General features: G+C 47.7%; 1 protein-coding gene and 1 long non-coding RNA gene across 14 annotated transcripts in view; both read left to right on the top strand.

Annotated features, from left to right (window-relative positions):
* Nucleotides 1-20,875, top strand: part of LOC127607655 (uncharacterized) — a 97,127-nt gene that overhangs the window by 47,920 nt on the left and 28,332 nt on the right. The gene's annotated exons all lie outside the window — the stretch shown is intronic.
* foxp1b (forkhead box P1b) overlaps nt 1-20,875 on the top strand; it is a 124,502-nt gene that overhangs the window by 76,238 nt on the left and 27,389 nt on the right. For 7 of the 13 annotated variants that reach the window (XR_007964106.1, XM_052076077.1, XM_052076078.1 and 4 more), the window contains 3 exons: nt 13,152-13,289; nt 13,389-13,478; nt 16,854-17,004. Coding sequence is in view for 12 of the 13 variants with exons in the window: in XM_052076077.1 (XP_051932037.1) it covers nt 13,152-13,289; nt 13,389-13,478; nt 16,854-17,004 (379 nt within the window). In the remaining variant the exon portion in view is untranslated. Of the gene's footprint in view, nt 1-7,428; nt 7,710-7,947; nt 8,243-13,151; nt 13,290-13,388; nt 13,479-16,853; nt 17,005-20,875 lie in introns of those variants that run through there. The other 6 variants (XM_052076085.1, XM_052076083.1, XM_052076084.1 and 3 more) reach the window with 6 other exon arrangements.

The following is a 20,875-nucleotide window of genomic DNA, read 5'->3' as shown; positions in this document are numbered from 1 at the left end:
TTCCCTTATTTCCGTATGTTGCCTTCGAGGTCTGTCTGTCTTCGCCTGGCCGAGGGAACCGGTTGTTTGTATCGGTGTGAAATTGCTAACAACTTCAGGGCATATTTGGTGATTAATAGGGAGGCCCCGTTCTTTGTGCATGTATATATAATACCTAATACTGTCCCATTGGGGGCCCTTTTTAATGAGCCATTGTAGCAGCTAGGTCTAATGTCAGGTTGTGAAAAAGCCTCTTTGTTGTGCAGACGTCTTCGGCGTTGCTCCAGAAGATGAAATATGACTGCGATGACCTTTCGGTTGTGTGCATATTTGTCAGGATTCAAATAAGTTCAAGCGATCAAACCAAAGGGTTTCCTCAGCCTGGCAGGGAATTGTGCTTCGGAGGTCAACAATGGGGACCACAAATTCGCAGATTCCTGCATGTAGCCAGTTGTTGGTACGTAGGAAAGTACTCGGCCATCTTCGGCAGACAAATACAAAATTAGAATTCTAATTTATTAATGTATACAGGGAGCTCGGCCGAGCTGTCACTCAGCTTTATAAAAGAGACTTGCCCGCCCCGCTCATGCCCACTTGGTGTGAAAAGAGCACCGACTTGCTGTAGTATCTTTACCAACACCATAAATTGCCTGATGCTCATTGTTCTGTTTTGCTGGGTTAAATTTGCAGCAATGCAAATGTCACACGTCCAGAGGGTGTTTATCTCTGAACTACATGTTCTGTTAATTAAACAAATCCCAGTCCCACACAGTTAGAGTCCAGCATTCACACACACGCACAGTATGAACAGGAGTTGTGAGGACATGGGTCTTTTTTTTGTGATAGGAGTCTCAGATCACAGTCTGACTCACTGACTCATCTAGTGTCCTATTTTTAAAGTAAGCTAATGCTGCCATCACCGGGGATGTTCACTCTCTCCATTATACAACCTGGATAATGACTCGCCGTTAGACCAGACTAGTTAATAAAAGGCATGATCCAGCAGTTATTATTCTGTGTAGTAAACCTCATAAAAGCACCTGATCTGTGGAAAAGGCGGCGCTCGTCTCAGTGCTCTTCCCATTAGGCACAAGGAGATGGGCTTCGAGACTCGCCGGGAGATGGAGATTTAGTGGCTTCGACTTACCAATTCACTCTCATTCAAGTCAAAAACAATAAAGCGTAGCGCGCACACAGCCGATGTCTGAAATAAAGTGACTTCACAGTCGTAGCAGTGGTAGTAACAGGAGAAAACATGAGTCCAAGAAGACTGTGCGCCACTGATTTACATGAAACGGCGCTTTTCATCGCTCCAACCAGGGTGCCCCCCACCCACCCCCCCTACGCGCACAACCCCTCAACCCTTTTTGACGCCTCTGGATAAAAGATGCCTCTGCTTTATAATGTCTTGCCTTGAGGCACCTTAATCCATCCTTGAAATACAAACAGCGTCCCCCGCATGCGGGATGGAGTGCCCGCAAAACATACTTGACTGGTCGAAAAGCCAGTGAATTACCTTGACGGGATGACACGCGTAATTAAAAGAACCCGTGTCCCCTTTTACCTTTAACACGTCACACCTGCGGTGACACAATGAGAGCCAGCGACTGCCACCCTGCTAATTAGCATTATCAGTGAAATGCGAGGGGTTGACTCATTAGTTCCATGTGCATTTAATTAGAAGCGAGCTGAAATTGGATTTAACTTATTACTTTTTCATGGATCACTTTCTTGTCATCACTTCAAATTGGATTGCAGCCCCAGGTAACTAATTATGCCAGCCGTAGGATCAGGAATAGAGAAATAGGTAATTAGGAACAACTCTGTGGGACCCTTGCTGATAGTCCACCGGTATCAAGGTAAGGGGGGGTCAGGGGAAGGGGGGTGGGGGTGGGGGGGCACAGCTAGTTTGTGTCATCACTCACCATTCAAGCTAACTACATTTCATTGCCAGGGTTCCGAGGGAAGGCATCAACCTCCCGTCGGGGGATTAAGCAGTATGCAGCTCTGCTTGAAGATGTTATGTCAACATGATGTCTTTGCTAGACGTTTGATGCCCAGATTACATTTCTTTGTGAGACAGGATTGGCCAGCGTTACTCACGTCATTGGCACAGCGACGGGTCGGTCGGCAGCCAGCTAATGTTCCCCGCGCAGACTTGACTTGGAGGTGGATACGTTTGGCGTGAAATATACATGGAGCGCCACAAAGGAAATGTGAGCATGAGGCGGTTTTGAGTTGCATCATAGCAGAAGTGCTTTTGCTTCCTTGAGAAAAAAGGAACTGGGGGGTACTTTTTGTGGACTTAATGTGCAGGATCGTCTTAATCAGGTATTGGAATCTAAATTAACATTTGATTTGTGTTCAGGGTCTCACGTGCCGTGATCTGTTCTACTTTGAAAGAAGTACCTACTGTACTTATTACCCCACGCACCCCTCCCGCCCCCGCACCCCACCTCTTTCCGGCTTTTGCTCTCTTTCTCGCTCCCTTGGGGTTTCAACACAATTGTTGCACTGCCTCACCGAGGGTACCTCCAGGTCAAAAGATAATGTCTTGTTGAGTAGTCTGGATGAAAGCCACTTGAGTTGTTGCGTGGCCCGAGAACGCCCTGGTCCAACCGCGTGGGCTTTTTGCAACCTTCATTTGTGGTCTGTCAGGGGGGTACGCGTGATGTGACACGATCCAGGGGCCCAATCGTCTCGCTGACAGGACGAGGAGGAGCTGCCGGCTCTCTTTCTTTTTCGTCTCCTACTGTTTCTGCAACAGGCCCGTGGCATTGTCCTGACACATGTATACCACAGCGCGCCAATCTGTAAGTCATTAGAGCACTAGGCCAGGCCTGTCAGCTGGAGCCCTGCCAGTGCCTCAGGGTGATCTGAGACAGCATTATGAGGTGTTTCTGTAACTAAGTCAGCCAGTAGCCGAGAGTGTCAAAGCCGTTGTTGGCCGCTCGCAAAGTGGCGGTGAGCGTGAGGATATATGATCACAGTTAGTCGCTGTGGTCTTTGGAGACACATGGAAACGGAGCTGACCTTCTCCCTATTCGTCTCGACAAAGTTTCTCTTAAACAGAGGCTGAAATGCTTTCGCCCGAAGTGCCTCGACCAACAAAAATTTGCCAAGAAACAGAGAATAGTACAATCTGTAATTAGGTCTGTGCAATGTAAGCATACTCATAAGAAAGGTGTCCAATGCCAACTGCGCAAGAAAAAAGACATTTGTTTTGACTCTTTTTTTTTTCCCCCAAAATATTTCTACCTCCTCCCTCATTGCTCCTCTGTCACTATAAGATGATAAAAAGGTGAGCCCTTACCTGGTGGTCCTGCCGCATAAATGTCGTCTTTTGCGCGTGTCAGTCAAGGTCTGTCTGCCCGCATGTCACATAGTGGACGTGTTTGATTTTTGTAATGTGAAGTACATGAAAAGATCGGATTGAAAAAAATAATAATAATAAATGGACATCGGGCGTGTGAACGTAGCCTGGAATTACAATGACATGTGGGAGACCTTACCTAAACGTACATCAATGCAATCTTTGAACTTTTGATTCCCAATGTAACGCATCACCAATGTCATCAAATCTGCCGGATTTTTCTTTGGAAGAATATCTCCACAAATGAGGAAGACTCCTCATGAAGCAATAGCTTAAAGTGAGAATAAAGATTTGGTTCTCTATGGCCACCACAGTTGCACCTCTATTGTGGTCATCACTGAGCTCGTGTGACATGTTTGAATTCCTATCGGTAGCAACGTTACTTGTTCTTTTTTTTCTGTATTTTTGACTTCAAAGCATTTACCTCCAAATGATCTCGATTTGCTCGGAAAGCTTGAAAAAAAAATTCTCACTCAATTCTCAAAAGCGGTTGACGTTGTTCTCTTTCCGTCTGCCATGTTCACGTCTCGAGGTGATACTCTAATGAAATCATGTGGATTGCTTTGAGGTGAGACAGTTTGTCTTTGACGATCAGTCCAAAACCAAGACTGATGCTCGCGTGAAACCCCGCGATCAAGCTGTCTCTTTTGCTGTCTTTTGTCATTGTCATGTTGTAATAATGTATTATGCGCACTGTATAGATTAAATCCAGGATTGAGGGGGTAATCCTGTCAGAATGAAGTCATCTGTCCCGATTCCACACAGCAAACAAGCACTTGGGGGGCCGTTGCGTTTCACGTTCTCTCCTCGCCAAGACGATGAGTGTCGAATCAGTTCCAGTCACAGCACTGGGAGCCCTTCCATCCTTTCCGGGCCTTCGTTTGCGCTTCCATGTTTCCCCTGCAAGCAGTTTGCGCTCTCACATTTCCACATCGTTCCCCCCTCTTGACTCACTTGGCTCGCTCACTCCCTCAAAAATATAATGTGCTCACATTCAAATTTGTAAGGAAAGTAAAATTCCCGCCGGTAACAAATTTGCATTTCTGGGTCCACCAGTCCACTTCAGAGCCTTTTTTGTCGGCCACCACACTTGAAGCATTGGGCAATGCGGAGTTTAGCCAAACAACTCGGAGTCACCGTACGTCAGAGAGACCCGATAATTTTTTGGCCACGACATTCATCAAGGAGGACTCTGTGCTTGGTGGTTGCGCCTTCTCGGCAGCATGGGTATACCAGCAGTGTTTTTGACTGGAGGAATGTCGGCGCCATTTGACTGTCGTTGCTGGACAGTCCCGGGGCGCTTGTGTCTTGCGCCTGTAATGGGCAGCATTTTTCACAGCCCCGCTTTGTTCAGCGGAGAGATCGGTGCTGTTGAACGGTCTGCGGCTGGATGGATGGAGGTCTTGAGGAGCCGACGATGAGAAGAAAGGAGCGGATGCGGATTTGGAGCTGGGAGTCGCGGCTTGGAGTTTGAAGCGGATTACGTGGGACAGGAGAAGTGAACTAATCTCTTTTCGTCAATGGATGCTACAGCTTTGTGTTTGCTTTCAAAACTTAGCTTGTAGCAGACGTGTGCACATTTTCAGCATGACGTCTCTGATCCACTGGAGAAAGGACACTTTGATCCTCTCCTCTTTCATCTAGAACTGCTTCAGACAACAAAGTGTATGCAGAAAATTGGTGAAGATTGAACGACTGTCTGTGTCCTATGTGTTGTCTTGTGTTATTTTTGTTATTTTGACTTCAAAATGGCGCCGCGAGAGTGGCTGCCTTTCCAGCAGCTCCTTTATTTTGTTGTTCTACTTCTTACTTTCATAACTTTGCTGCTGTGAATTGGGAATTTCTCCATTGTGAGACTAATAAAGGTTTTTCTTATCTTATCTTATCTTATCTTAATGCCGCCTATGAAAACGATCCTGATCATTTGAGGTGCTTTGCGGGAGGGGCGCATCTCAAACAGGCCAGGTGAGCGGCCCTCGAGGACCGACTTTGGACACATATCGAGCAACCGTCGCTATCTCCGTTGAGTAGACAAATATTTGTCCGCTTTACGCGCACGGTTGTCCTTCCCAATGCCGAATCCGCGACTGCGTTTGTTGTGTTGCTAATTTCCTTCAGTAGCACTCGTACAAACAAGACAAAAGCGCCGCATCTCAGGGCCCCGGCTGCATTTGAGTTTTGAGAAGGCTTGGTAATTGGAGCTGTATCGTTTTCTTTGGCCAGAGCAGAGCAGGGCTGGACCTAACCAGGCATTACAGCACTTTCACTTTAACTCAAGCAGGAAATGGGAGTGTTTTATAATGCAATTCACTCTGTCATGGGCACAAACACTCACTACTACTCCCTGAAAACTATCACCGGGGATGCAGTCCAAGGCTCAAGGTTACTGATGTTTCGCCGCCGCGCGGGGAAATAAAATCCATATACCGTGCATCACACGGACACAAAAGTGTAATTATTTTACATGGCGCTGGCACAAAAGGCAACGGATGAGAAAGACTGCGTGTGAGAAGGGGGGGAGGCTTGAACTGCGCGTCTGCTAAATTTATCACAAGGCCGCTGGGAGTGTTGAAATGAGAACAGTGGCCTATTACTGCTAAGAAGGTGTTTTATTGAGAATACGGCGACATGCCACCCCGGGGAGAATGCCGAGGAAGGAGAGTGCGGCGGACGCGCGCACAGCGGCTGCGCGCACATGCCCGTCATTCTCTGCGAGCTGTCTCGAATACAAAATAAAAATGCACCTTCTCCGGCGTTTAATTATTCAGGATGACATATATCGGAATTGTCACTTTGAACACACTGGAGGTGTCCCAGTCAATAATTTATACGGGCCGGGGCCAGCTTAGCTGAGCTCATTGTTAGTTATTAGCCGACGAGAGCAGTGGCTTGTCAGGCCGATGGCGTGTTTAGCTCTGTTTATTTTACCGGGGTATGTTTGCGGACTGGAAGGCATCCCGTGAACATTCCTTTATCCTTGGCCGAGGCTTTAAAGCTTGTTGATATGTGACGCGTCAAAACTGGCTGTTTATTGTCACGATAATTCACAAAGTGGAGGTGCTAATCTTCCCTCGTATTTTTCCGTTGAGTTGATTTATTTTATTATTGCCGCTGAAATCGCTTTTAGTGGCAACTCGCCACCTTTCATTAGGTATTGATGTACTCCCGAATGAGTAATAACATGCTTCAAGTCAGATTGCTCTGTGAAAAACAAAAGTTAGAGCGCAGGAGACACGCTTTCAAACCTCCTGCTGTTCTCACCCCCTTAGGGGCAGTTCCGCCCACTCTCCAGTAGATGGCAGAGTTCGATTTTCTTCTCATGTCTTGGCTGCTCGGTGAGTGCACTTTCTGTGTGTGTGGGGGGGGGGGGGCGGGGGGGTGTCAATAGTGTGACGTCACGACAATAATTGGCTCTCCCTCTCTTTTTAGTTTATTTATTTTTATTTATTTATAATTGAAGTTACTAAAAGTTTGTTGTTTTGGTAAAAAAGGATGCCTTCTTGTTCATGTTGATGTTTGTGACCAAACGCACTCAATCATTTCCTGCGGTGATACTCCTCGGCTTTAAAAGGCGGGCTGCCAAACTGATTGGACCTCTGAAGTTGCTCCAACTGGAGCAAAGTGTCAACAAAGTCGTATCAGAGTTGTTTACTCGTTTGTTGTCGAGCTGCGTCTTTTGTTCCCGGCACGATAAACCTTTCCACTGAGCAGAACAATAAAGGGGGCTGAAAGCTTGGCCAAGTTGTCTTTCTTTCCGCTGGATAGCAAGTGTTTACATATCTGTTGTTTCATTAAAGAGCCTCTTGTCTATGGGCTTCCATTGTTTAAAGAGCACGCAGAGGTCAAGGGGTCAACTGGTCCCATTTTTTAATTTTTTTTTTTAAGGACCTCCCCACCTCCGCCCCTTTCCCTGTACACAAAGCCTCGGGTTCACCTGCAGCTCAGCCCCGCGGCTCCCCATTGTGCGGCCCCCATTTGAATTGATTATGTTTAGAGGGTTGCTTGTGATTGGTGGAGCAGGGTGTGGTTGATTGGGTAGTTTTGTATCTTGTCAGCCAGGGAGTAACCTTGCGCGTGCAATCCGTCTGTATTCCGAAGAAGGTTGGAGACGCTACAACACAACAGAGCTTGTTCTCCGCCTGCCTGCGTTGCCGCTGCCTCTCCCTACCTCCCCCTCTCTCTCTTCACACTCTCTCCTCTGTGTGTGTTTGTGTGTGTGTGTGTTTCTCACACTCTCTCTCTCTCGCTCTCTCTCTCTCTCTCTCTCTCCGTGGCGGCTGTGTTCTCCGCTCTGCTTCACTCCGCACCGCGTGGCCCGGCTTTCTGTTTACCCTGCCAGCTAAATGGAGTTTGTCAGGTTTGTCAATATGATTGAGTTCTTTGATACGGCGAGCGTTGTTGCTTAGAAACTTGACAATTTCATCGCACCCGGGCGGAATACGAAAGGGAGCGCAGCGTCGGGCTTGTTGATGTTCCGTGTGTTCTCGTGGGTTAATTGTGTCATGCAACGTTGACGTGAGAGTTGCGGCGTTCGGGAATTGACAACTTTTGCTGCGAAGACGCTCTGCACGGTGCGTGTTGACAGGAGAAGCCAAAACACGGGTCTTGAACGCGGTTATCTGTATTTGACTGCGTCTGTCTCGGATTTTCCGTGGGCTTGTTTGGAGTCGTCAACTTTTTCTTGGTAGTAAAGTCTGCTTGCTTGTCTGAAGTGGAGGAAACGGTCTCAAGTTACTGAACTCCTTCCGAGTAAATTAGAGTGGAATTTTTATTTTTATTTTTATTTTTTTGGGGGTCATGTTTACTTTTCTGACAGTCGGCTAACCCGTTAAACCAGATGTGCAGCGGCTCCCTATGATGTTTTAATTTTGGACAGTTCCCGGAACGCAGGTGACAGATTTGCTGTCTCGTCGATAATTGCTGTTGTGACTGCTTTGAAAGAAAGTCTTTTCATTGGTGCCGTTTTGTTTTGTTTTTGTTTGTTGCTGTGCCCAAGCAGGATATTCCAAATGCTTTGCTTTTTTCTTTTTTCTTTTTTTTTTGTCTGCTGTCAATTTTGTCTTAACTTAATGATCACTTCCACACTCCCTGTTCGCTTGATTGACTGGGAATTAAATTACTATTTGATATCGTTGATAATTAGCGTAATCACTACAAAATATATTTGAGGCTCACTGTCACACGGATCTTGGTCAAAGTTGTATGGTGTGAGCATTGGGATTCATTTATGATATATACTTTATATATTTTTTTTTTATGTCTTGTCTTGCTAAATTGCATAACATTCTGATCGTGATGATTTAAAGATTTTCAAATTTTGGAAGTTTTATCCATTTCTTGCACATATTTAATCATTCACATCAGTGGTCAGGAAACGGGTCGGTGGAAAAGTGAAGAACAGTCGAGCAGATCGCGAAGCCGCTCGGGCAGACGGGAACATCAAGTGGGCGATGCCGCGCAGCCGCGCAGTTAGCGCCGAGACGCGCGCTTTGGGAGAGCCGGAGTGCGTGCTGATTGGGCTGACAGTTTGTAATCAAAGTTGATTTATTGTTCATTAGTTGTGCATTAGCCCCTTTCAGGCAGGGGCGTTATTTGCGCAGTGGCCTGTCAAGAAGAGGGGGCGGCCGGCACCTGTCATTTCTTAACTGCAACATCGGCCAACAGATTCGGCCCAGAGTCCCCCCAGCTTGCCGGGATGGCCTTTGCTTTTGCGGCGGGCAGAACAGAAGAGCCGAGTCGGGGGACTCGTTGAGCAAACGCGTGTACCCCCCCAGCTGCTCCTTGTTGCGCTTCCTTTGATCCCCGTCGCACAGAAATGTGTAGCGACTTCAAAAAAAACATACAATAAAAAGCAGCTTTCATTCTGTCTTTTAATGTCGCTACTGCTTCCAGCGCGTGATTCTCACTCTTCGGCGGGATGATTTATTCCCCCTCGACTTGCTTCGTGATGTAAAGGTTAGACATCGTCGCTGAACGCTCAACGCACGGGGGGTGAACTTTTTCACCACCCGGTTTGAATAATTCAAAGAATGTGGAGGATGGCGGCGTTATTGACAAGTCGCACTTACCCGGTGACCCTTTTTTGCACCGTTTTCCCGAATTCCATCAACACACGAGTGAATAAAAGCCGTTCGACGTGAAAGAGTTGAGAAGCGGCACGATTTGTGTTCTTCTTGTCTGCCGTCATGGAAACATGGATTCGGTGTTCTTGGCTGGATGATATAAACAATCCGCGCGAGGATGTCAACCATTGTCTTTTGACTCGAATTTCATTTGAAAGGGATTCATTGGCTGCCATCTTAATTAAATCTCAATTGACTCAAATAATGCATCCGAAAGGCGCGCCGTCGCATCAACCGCATAGAGCCGCTTCACCAAAGACGAGACGCTCGCACTTCACGCCCGATGGTTGCGCAATATTGTGGGTAAAAGATCAGATCCGACAATAGGGATCGATTGGACGAGACTTTTGGAAGCCAGCGTCCACGTTGTGAATGTTGTTGCGGACGCGGGAGGAGTTTTGCCCGACATTTTAATCGAGTCCCATGACATTTTACGACAAACCGTGGAAAATGTAATGAAGTACACGTTTTTGTACGTCTCCGTTAATCCATTCATGATTTTATTCTCGTATCGGTCTCCCAGTCCCTGCAATAAGCAAATACAACTTCAACGTGCGCATTGTTAAACGGAATTCTTGTTATTTTAGATTACAGGACTGTTGATCGAGTTTTTACAATGCATCTTAAACTGACATTTTCATAGTGTGTGTGTGTGTGTGTGTGTGTGTGTGTGTGTGTGTGTGTCGGCACCGTCATGAGTAGTGCCGAGAACCAGGGTGAGGCACACTACCCAGCTGTTGTTGGGATGAGCTCACCCGCTTTGCTGAGCACTTTGTTTGTTTAAGTCTAACGGTGGGGCCGGCAGGGGGAAAAAAAAAAAAAAAAAACTGTCGAATGAAGTGAGTCAAAATCCTGTTGGATGCAGTTGCCGCAAAGCCCCAAATCCTTCTCACAGTTGCTCATTTAATGACAAAACAAATAAGTTTTATTTATCCGCACCGTCAAGCATTTTCTCGGCTGGCTTAAAAAGTATTTTCATTGCTGTTCTTTTTTTTTTTTTTTTTTTTTTTTAATCGTGCTTCATCATCATCTCTATTGTTGTATTTGTAGACATTTTTTTTTCATTTTTAATGTGCTTTTTTTTGTGGGGTTGCAAATGAATATATTTTAATTCAGATTAAAAAATGTTCTCACGTGCGAATGTTAAATATTAATTTCTGAAAATTTTCAGGGCAGGAGACTCATCGTCAAATTTGCAAGTTTCCACACTGAGCCAAACGAAAAAGGGAAATATTTGAGCTGGGCCCTTCCCTGTTTTTCATTTTTGAATTTTCCTGCGTGTGATACCAAAAAGTTTTTGTTTTTGCCCCCCCCTCCAACGTTCTCCTCTACTAGCAGTCGTTGACCTCTCACTTGTGAATGGAGGGAGGGTCTCGGAATCATCTCCGTTTCCTTGCAGTCCCTGGCCTCTGTCGATATTTAACATTTGGGATTCGGATTTTTTGTTGTGTGGCAAGAGAAATAGTGACGCATAAAATGGGCTACGTTTTGACCAGCAATGTCAATCTTACCTACCGTAATTTCTCCATTTTAATCATGTGACGTTATTAGACGTGCATAGAAACGTGTGGATGTTTGTCAGTCTGCAACTGCGCAAGAATGTTGAAGGTTTGAACGTTTATTTATGGCAGGCACCTGTAGAGTGCCGTACCTTTTGTGAAATTCATAAGCGGCAGCTATTTCTGGCATCCTCAGAATGTCCCCAACACCCTCGTATTCCCGAGTCGATTACGGCCGGGCTCGTTGGAGCCCTTTCCGTGATTAGCCCGGTTGCCAGTGTGTATGAGAGTATTTACAAATGGCGACTGGCATCTTGTGTTTGCGTGAAATGGAAATGCGACAATTTGGCCAGGTCAATTATTATACATATTTTTTTTAAGTGCTCTCTCTCCTGCCCTCCCTCTCGATAGCGTCCCGTTTTAGGCAGAATCTCACTCCTCCGGCACAGCGTTAAACGGTAGCCGGTTCCGATGATCGATAGGTTAAGAAGTGTACGACCCCTCTAGATGCTCATGACCTCAGTCGTGTTTAGGTCATAAATAGGGAACACATGGGGGGTGCGGGGGGTGGGTGGGTGGGGGGGGGCTAAAATATTTGCTCCATATCACAGCGAGATGTAAAACAAGGCGCAGAGAATTCCGCAAGCTCTCCCTGTCATTCTGGATGACGTTGGCGGATGCCGCTCAAGAGCGGGGGTAGGGGGGGGGGGGTGTAAAAACCTGATCACGTGGCACCTGCGCTCACTTCCCGGCCATTCAAAGTGTTCTAGTGTCATTCTCATGTGTGAGAATGACACCCGTTTAGCATTTGTGACAAGAATGCGCACATTGTTCATGAAATTCTAAAATGCACGAAGAGGCAACGCATAGCAATGACTTCACATGACGTTTAACATTTGCACGTTCAAAAAAAAAAAAAAACGGGCCGGCTGCTTGACCTTCAGAATAGCTCGTAAAAATTAGTGGTGCCAAGAGGAAAAAAAAAAGGACCTTGTAAGAAAATGACTGTGAAATTAGAGAATTAGAAGAGGGGGGGGCGGGGGGGAGAGGGAGGGTTGTCTATGCAGATGACCGGGGCAAGTCGTGTGCAAAACTCAAGATAGACTGCATCAGATACAATGAGGAGGTGGGGGGTGGGGGGGGGGGGGATTCATCTGGCGTTTTCCTCCTCGCCGCCACCGCTGAAAATACGAAAAGGGGACGTGTGAGTCCGGCATTTACGTTTCGAATCTCATTCGAGGGCTCGAGGCTTGACAAACGCAGCTCATTTATTCTCGCTGTCTCGCTTCAGCGGGCAAAAAAGAAATCTGTGTTTTGCCTTTGGAAACCCACGAAAAATTCCAAAAATCATATGATCTTGTTTCCCGTAACATTTGAGTGACCTTGTCTGTCAGATGTTAGCTGGCCTGGCATTTAAACGGGAATCGTTTCTAGATGGCAAACACGAGCGCGTAGGGTTAAAAAAATAAAAATAAAAAATCGAATGGAATACAATTCCTTCATGCCGATGTCAAGGAAAGGCCTTTTTAGTGGCATGTGAATAAATGCCGACGTTCCCGCGAGATGGGAGCAATTAAGACACCCCGACAACCGCGGGGCCTTTTGAGTGTCACAACAAATCAGTGGCTTTGAAGAGCCGCGCCCTCGCACCTTTCAAAGAGTTTGTCTGAGGCCCGCGCGATGGTCCGCCTGGCTCCTCCTCGGGCCCCTTCATATTGTCACAACAATAGATCAATGTTGACAGCCACTCTGATGAAATGTTCTCACGCGACACGTCCTGCCTGGCATCGTCCTCAGGTATGGCGTCTCGGAGAACATTTCCAAAATGGCAAACGCTTCGCAGATGCGAATGATTCTCGCGCTTGATAAAGGCGTGTTGCTGAAAGCAGTTTGCCGTCGAGTCCGCGGGCATGCGCCGTCGGCGGCTGTCATCGTCTTTCCTTTCATCTTTTGCTCTTCGAGGGGGTGAAGTGGGAAAATATCGTTGTCGAGGGCTGTTAGAATGACACCCACTCGGAAGCAAAGAGCCATGCGGAACAGAGTTTGATTTTGGGGGGGTGGGGGGGGGGGCGTTGGGTTTATTGGCCGTATCTCTCACCATTGTGCCTTTTCGGATCGGGGGCCAAGTCGACATCCTGCGGAAAACTCAGTGTGCTTGTTTTTCTTTTTTTTTTTCAGGTTCCAGTGTCAGTGGCTATGATGACACCTCAAGTGATAACTCCTCAGCAGATGCAGCAGATCCTTCAGCAGCAAGTCCTGAGCCCTCAGCAGCTCCAGGTTCTTCTCCAGCAGCAGCAGGCCCTCATGTTACAGCAGGTAAAAAAAAAACTAAAAAAAACTAAAACACGATAATAATTTCCGTGGAACTGCATACATCACATCATCTCCCCATGCGTGTGTGTGTGTTTTTTGTAGCAGCAACTCCAGGATTTCTACAAGAAGCAGCAGGAACAGCTCCACCTCCAGCTCCTCCAGCAGCATGGAGGCAGCAAGCAGAATAAAGAGGTAGACTGACATCACTCCAACGGCCTTGCCGGTGTGAAAAGCCGGACCGAGAGCGCGGCAGACGCTCCCTCGCTCAAACCCATCTGCCTTCAGCAGAACGGGTGGGGGGGGGGGGGAGTCAAGTGCGCCCACGCCTCTGATTAGTATGTCAAACCTTCTGCTTTCATGGCTGAGTGATGGCGGACTGTACTTTTGGAAAAAAGTTTTTCGTTTAGCCGACTGGTATTTTCCTTGCTTTGCATTCTTACTAAACAAGTGTGCGACACAACAAAGACCTCAGCGCTCCTGAGAGTCGTGTGCAGGAAATAATGAAGGGCAGGGCGGGGGTGGGGGTGGGGGGGGGCACGAACACAGCCCATATAAATCTGAGAGGCTTTTCTTGGTAATTAACATGGAAATGGCGGCGGATGAGAAGGCATGTAATTGTGAGATATCAGTGCGACGAGCGCTCCCAGCTTTGTTGTCTGCATTGAGGTTTTTATCCCCCCCCCCACCCCAACCCCCCCATCTTTTTCGTTTGCACTCTTCTGCTCCCCCGCCAGTACAGCGGGGGCCACGCTCGTAGGCAGCGGCTTAATGCGCGCTAATGATTGGCAGATACAGGCACGGCGACGGACAAAGCAAATGATCGCGCGGTCAGAAAAGGTTCAAAGACAATCGGGGGGGGGGAATTTTCACTCGTTCCCCCCATCGAGTCGAGTGTTTGCACAGGAAACTCGCAAAAGGGAGCCCCCTGCGTTGCTGCGCGTAAAGGCCCGCGTTGCTGTCAAAGCTCGCGGCTTCAAAGTCAAAGCTCCCTAATTAATGAACCGCGGGCTCGGGTTTAGGACAAGTCGCGGCGTGATGCGCCCATAAATCAACGTGACAGCGGCGGCTCCTCGGCCTCAGATAGCGCCTGTCACTAAAGTCGCATCTGATGTAAACACAAGAGGAGCAAGTGAGACCAAAAAAGAAAGGGGGCGGAGGAGCCAAGGAGGGCCAATTGATCAGTTGAATGGAGCGCCAGAATAGAAGACGGCAAAAAAAAAAAAAAACTTTTGAAGCATATTATGTATGATCACAGGAAATAGATGCGACCCCGTGAGGCTCCCCCCCTCTCTGCTGCCGCTCTTTCTTTTTTTTTTTCCTCCAGTGGCATTTCTAGAAGCCATCAAAAGACCGAATAAGAATGATGCCGTGACTCCCTAGTGGCTGGCAGACAATAACCCCCTGTTGTTGCTTTGTGCCCCCCCCTTGTTTTATTTTAAAGACATGAAAATTTGCTTTTTCAAAGCTCTTTAACTTTATATTTGAAGCTCCACAATAAAAGGGGGCCTGCCAGCGCCGCTCTTTATCATTTGTCGGAGACGATATTTTTCGCTCCATACTGCCACTTCTTGTTAACCTCTTATTTGCTCTCTTGCTTCGGGGTGCTTTTTATGTGTCTGCACGTCCGGGAGTGCACAGGACCACCCCCCCCCCCACCACCCCCACCCCACCCCACCCACGGCCCAGAAGATAAAACATGCAAGGAGAGGGGAGAGTTAAATTAATTTGCAATACTCAGTGTTTCCTTCTCTCTCTCTCTTTTTTTTTTCCAGAAAAGCCAACTTTTATTTATAAAGAGTTTTGATGAAAGGCGTCGTTCCCTGTCAACTGCCGCCCCCGTAGCACCATTCTTTGCATCCGACTGTCAGTGAGGAAGTAGCAGACGGCTAACCAGTATAGAAGCCGGAAACTTCTTTCAATTCATCGCATGGATAATAGAAAAAATTTTTTTTTTAAAACGCAGTCCGTCCGTCCGTATCCCCGAACCCTCTGCGGGACCCTTGTCGTGTCTTTCTCGTCTCATCTTTAGGGATTAGATGGCATATTTCATCCGTGGCACTTTGACGTCGTTTTACCCGAACTTGTGCCAAAGTCCAAAAGGTGGTGGGGTCAGGAGGGGCTTGACTGACGCCCTTTCCACATTCAGCGTAATCAGGCTTTTTATTTTGGAGCTGTCATCTGGCAGCTGCTGTGCTCCAAGACTTCTTTTTTTTTTTGTATGCACTCAGTTGTGAGACGTAAACAAAGTGCGAGGTATCCCGTGTTAGCTAAGTGGGTGCGATAGCACGGCTTTTAGCGGGCGCCCTTTTCTCTCTTCCCACTTGCTCTCGGGCTCGGCAATTCGGAATCATTTTCATTGGTATTGAAATCCCAATTATGACAAACAAATTATTTCTTCAACTAGCAGCACTACTACGAACTCCTCACAAACTGACATCACACACTCGTGCTCATTTGTTCCTGCACATTGAAGACTTTATTCTTGAATACTTAAAAAAAAAATTATATATATTTATTATATATTAAATATTCATTCATTCATTCATCTTCCTAACCGCTTGATCCTCACTAGGGTCGCGGGGGGTGCTGGAGCCTATCCCAGCTGTCTCCGGGCAGTAGGCGGGGGACACCCTGAATCGGTTGCCAGCCAATCGCAGGGCACACAGAAACGAACAACCATTCGCACTCACACTCACACCTAGGGACAATTTAGAGTGCTCAATCAGCCTGCCATGCATATTTTTGGAATGTGGGAGGAAACCGGAGCACCCGGAGAAAACCCACGCAGGCCCGGGGAGAACATGCAAACTCCACACAGGGAGGCCGGAGCTGGAATCGAACCCGGTACCTCTGCACTGTGAAGCCGACGTGCTAACCACTGGACTACCGGGCCGCCCCTATATATTAAATATATTATATTCATTCATTCATTCATCTTCCGAGCCGCTTGATCCTCACGACGGTCGCGGGGGGTGCCGGAGCCTATCCCAGCTGTCTTCGGGCAGTAGGCGGGGGACACCCTGAATCGGTTGCCAGCCAATCGCAGGGCACACAGAAACGAACAACCATTCGCACTCACACTCACACCTAGGGACAATTTAGAGTGTTCAATCTGCCTGCCATGCATATTTTTGGAATGTGGGAGGAAACCGGAGCACCCGGAGAAAACCCACGCAGGCCCGGGGAGAACATGCAAACTCCACACAGGGAGGCTGGAATCGAACCCGGTACCTCTGCACTGTGAAGCCGACGTGCTAACCACTGGACTACTGGGCCACCCTATATTATATATATTTAATATATTTGTTTTAATCATATTTTGTTGTTGTGTGTTGACAACAACAAAAAAAAGCTTGAATCCTTGAAAACTCAACTCGAGATATCACTTGAAAGAACAAGAACATTTGTAAAGACCGCTTGCATTTTCACAGACGCATTCAAAGCGTTTTCTTTTTGTTCCTCTCCCGTGGGTCACCTAAGCCAGCGTTGTACATGAAAAACATCTCGCAGGATGCACACTGACTCTTGGGCCTGCGTTTTGAAAAAAAAGTCTGCCTGTGTTTTCAGCAGCAGGTGTCAGCGCAGCAGTTGGCCTTCCAGCAGCAGCTTCTCCAGGTCCAGCAGGTCCAGCAGCAACATCTGCTCAATCTTCAGCGCCAAGGGCTGCTCACCATTCAACCCGGACAAACGGGCCTGCCGCTGCAGTCGCTCGCGCACGGTCAGTACTGCTTTAGCACCGCAATGGATTGAATTGGCACCCGATTGGGATTTGAAAAAAGACATTTAGGGTTGAGCTATGGTCACGAGCTATGGGTCGTGACCGAAAGAACGAGATCCCGGATACAAGCGGCCGAAATGCGTTTTCTCCGCAGGGTGTCCGGGCTCTCCCTTAGAGATAAGGTGAGAAGCTCGGTCATCCGGGAGGGGCTCCGAGTCGAGCCGCTTCTCCTCCACATGGAGAGGAGCCAGATGAGGTGGCTTGGGCATCTGATTCGGATGCCAGCCGAAATGAGTTTTCTCCGCAGGGTGTCCGGGCTCTCCCTTAGAGATAAGGTGAGAAGCTCGGTCATCCGGGAGGGGCTCCGAGTCGAGCCGCTTCTCCTCCACATCGAGAGGAGCCAGATGAGGTGGCTTGGGCATCTGATTCGGATGCCTCCTGAACGCCTCCCTGGTGAGGTGTTCCGGGCATGTCCCACCGGGAGGAGACCCCGAGGAAGACCCAGGACACGCTGGAGAGACTATGTCACCCAGCTGGCCTGGGAACGCCTCGGGATCCCCGGGGAGAGCTGGAAGAAGTAGCTAGGGAGAGGGAAGTCTGGGCTTCCCTGCTAAAGCTGTTTCCCCCGCGACCCGGCCCCGGATAAGCGGTAGAAGATGGATGGATGGATGGATGGATGGATGGATGGATGGATGGATGGATGGATGGATGGATGGATGGATGGATGCATGGGTTGAGCGTTGTCAAGCCATATCCAAAGGTGACTCCAAGATGCTGCGTTGCAAAAAAACTTTGGCGAGGTTGGATTTATCATTCATCAAGTGTCCGTATATTTGCTTGTCCGGGAGCCGGTACGTCTGTTTGGCCTACAAGTTTGTGTCTTTGTTTATTCTTTTCCTATTTGTTAAGGAGCGGTCGCCATGTGACAAAAGACACTGTCGTAAGGCTTTTCAGAACATGACATTGGCTATTCATTCCCAGCTAAGACAAACAGTTTTGCAATAACAAGATAAGGGTGATTAAAAAACAGGAGGGTTCGGAGGCGCTTAGGTAATAGGCACACACAAACACGTTTGTACAGTGCTGTTATTGTTTGGACTGGGTATGGAATCACTCATCCGCTCGCAGGCAATTGCCGCGGGCACAGGCGTGCGGCGCTGCCGTGTTGAGTGCGCCTCACCGAATTGCTTTGTGTCAGATGTCTGGCAAACAAACACACGCCCTTTGAGTAAAGCGTTATACGGCTGATAGGGGCCGATACTGTACTTTGCGTGCGCTTTCGCAACAGTCGCATCCTGTTTAGACTGTGTGTCATCATCGCATCAGCGAATGCCATGCGCACTTGCCGGCCGTGTGTGTGGTGGGTGTGTGGGTGTGTGGGTGTGTGGGTGTGGGCGTGTACTTCATTTATATTTGTATTTCAAATTCCCTCAAAGTTGCCACGGCGACTTTTTAAAATATGGACTTGCTTATATTTTCCCTTAAAAATGATTGTCTTAATTTGACTCTCCGTGCAAAGTGTGTCATAACACCCTGGCATTTTTATTCATGACCGGAGTTGCTATTTTTTTTTCTCCTTTCACATTTCCAATTTCCGCTATTCTTCCCGTTAATTAAAAAAGAAGTCGGATCTGTTGTCCGAGGCGATTCGCGATCCATCGACGGTGTGCTCCCGTGTCTCAGACAGCTGCTACACGACTTAAGCTAAGTCGTTTGAGCCCCCCCCCCCCCCCCCCCGTTTGTCTTCCTATTCAACGCGTTTTCTGCCTGACTGTTTGAAGTTATTGATGACCTTTCTGTTTTCCACATCGCTTCACTCGTTCATGCATCAGTGGGCTCGGCCTACGGTGCTGTGATCTAATCTACGATATTCGCCTGGCGTTTAGCGCCGCGTCCTCGCAAGTGATGACTTGATCCGCTCTACCTGAGCTCCAGTGATCATGGATTCAAACTCGGGCGTGATAAATTGGCACGGCCGTCTTTCTCCTCTTTTGCTCATTTTAACATCTTGCTATTAATACAATGATTTAGTCTAGCTATTCGCTTTTGATGAGTACCCAGTTCGTTGGCCCAAACTATTCAAACCCCTGTTCAAATTCTGAGGCCATCGCCTCAGAGCAATTGTCTCTGAATGTTTAGCAGAAGTTAGGGGCTGGGAGGGGGGTGAGGAGATAATGCAGGAGAGTGGTAAACAGTATAAAATGTCATTGAAAGAGATACCAAGTACAAATATTTGCTATTCTCTTTCTCTTCGCCGGCATATCCAATGTAATAAATGTGTGCCGGAAATGATTATAACGCGATTATAACCAGTCACCAAGATTCTTGAGTACTGTACAGTCCAAATTGTCCAATCGGAGACATGGACAGTCCTCAAAATTAAAAAAAAAAAATGCTAATAATAAATACATTTATGTAAATGGTGCATATGTTGAATTACACAACTTCTTTCTCGGTTGGGTCAAATAATCCAGCACATAATAATTCACTTTAATTGAGCGTTAAGCCAGTTTATAAATAATTTGGGAATTAACTCGCACACCACACCAAAACAACAATAAAAAAAGAGAGACGAGAAAGGGTTAAAGCTTTTGTTGAGCATAATGTGTTTTGGATTACATCTATGCATCATCGGTTTCTTAAAATAAATGGGAGTAATAATTCCAAGACGATATAATTAATGCTTTCCAGTTGGCTGTTGAAATTTTGTGTAAGCCTGTAAGATAACAAATTTGAGTCAAAGACAATTTGGGATTGAATCCTTCGTATTATCATTTTCTGTTGCCGTAAATTCTTTTGACATTAACGTTCAAAGTCCTGGAAGCAGTTAGACGATATCTGTTATAAATTATAACAATTTGCTCGGGAGGATAGAAGCCAACACCTCCCCCCCCCCCGCCCGCCCCCTCTCTCTCCGCCACCACATGCTCACGCGTTTTCACACACACACACGTCCTCTTGACCCGATAAGAGAGTCGCCGGTTGTTTTTTTGCGCTCACGTGGCTGCAGCCTTGAGGATGTGTTTTCATTTAAATGCAAAACGCACACACCGCCTCCGCACGCTGTGGCGAAAATGGCCCCCGTGCCCCTTTGAGGTTGTGCGGCGAGGAGGTCCGCGTTGCCGCGCAACATCATTAAAGTTGTCTCCGAGAGGCCAGCGGGACGGTGACAAGACAAATTTGCCGGTAATATGAAAGCAAAGAATGTGGCCAGCCACACAAAGTGCCTACAGAACAGCAGCACATCAGGGACAGCGGTGGGGAACGCGGCCGACCTGTCAGTGATTTATCCATCCGGCCGTAGGTTAGTGGTAATAGTTCCTGCAGCAAGAAGCAGGACATATTTCAGGCGCAGGGGCGCATATCAGCAGGCCAGTGATTACTGCAACATAAACAGGGGTGCAGTCAGGTCCCAGCCTGACGGAACAATAAACTAATAGCAATGTCACTGTACCCCCCCCCCCCCCCCCCTCCCTCCCCCAGCCCCGTGACAACGGCCCTGTGAGCGAGGAGTAACAGCCCGCTTTAAAGAGTCTCGAGCACTGGGGGCCATTTTTTATTTCCAGGATGATGGCCTGCAACTGATGTCATTATGAACCTTAAATCAACTTTCTGCTTGCTCGAACATGGTCACCTGGGTACAGGGGGGACAAGGACGCGAGGAGGTTGAAGTGCCCGGCCCGTCTCCGTGCCAGAGCTACCCCTGCCGAGCTCAAATTGCGTTGGGAGGCCGGTGATCAATCACGTGTCCCGACGACATACATTTTTTACGCGCTTGTCTGTATTTCCCCATTGTAATGAGCCGAATGGTTGTGTTGAAAAATGAAAAGAGGAAAGATAAACCAATCCGGCCTGTGAAAGGCGGGCAAAC

This window comes from Hippocampus zosterae, chromosome 9 (genome assembly GCF_025434085.1).
Source record: "Hippocampus zosterae strain Florida chromosome 9, ASM2543408v3, whole genome shotgun sequence".
Taxonomy (NCBI): Eukaryota; Metazoa; Chordata; class Actinopteri; order Syngnathiformes; family Syngnathidae; genus Hippocampus; species Hippocampus zosterae.
The sequence above is the reverse complement of the archived record's forward strand: the minus strand, read 5'-3'. Positions and strand labels throughout refer to the sequence as shown.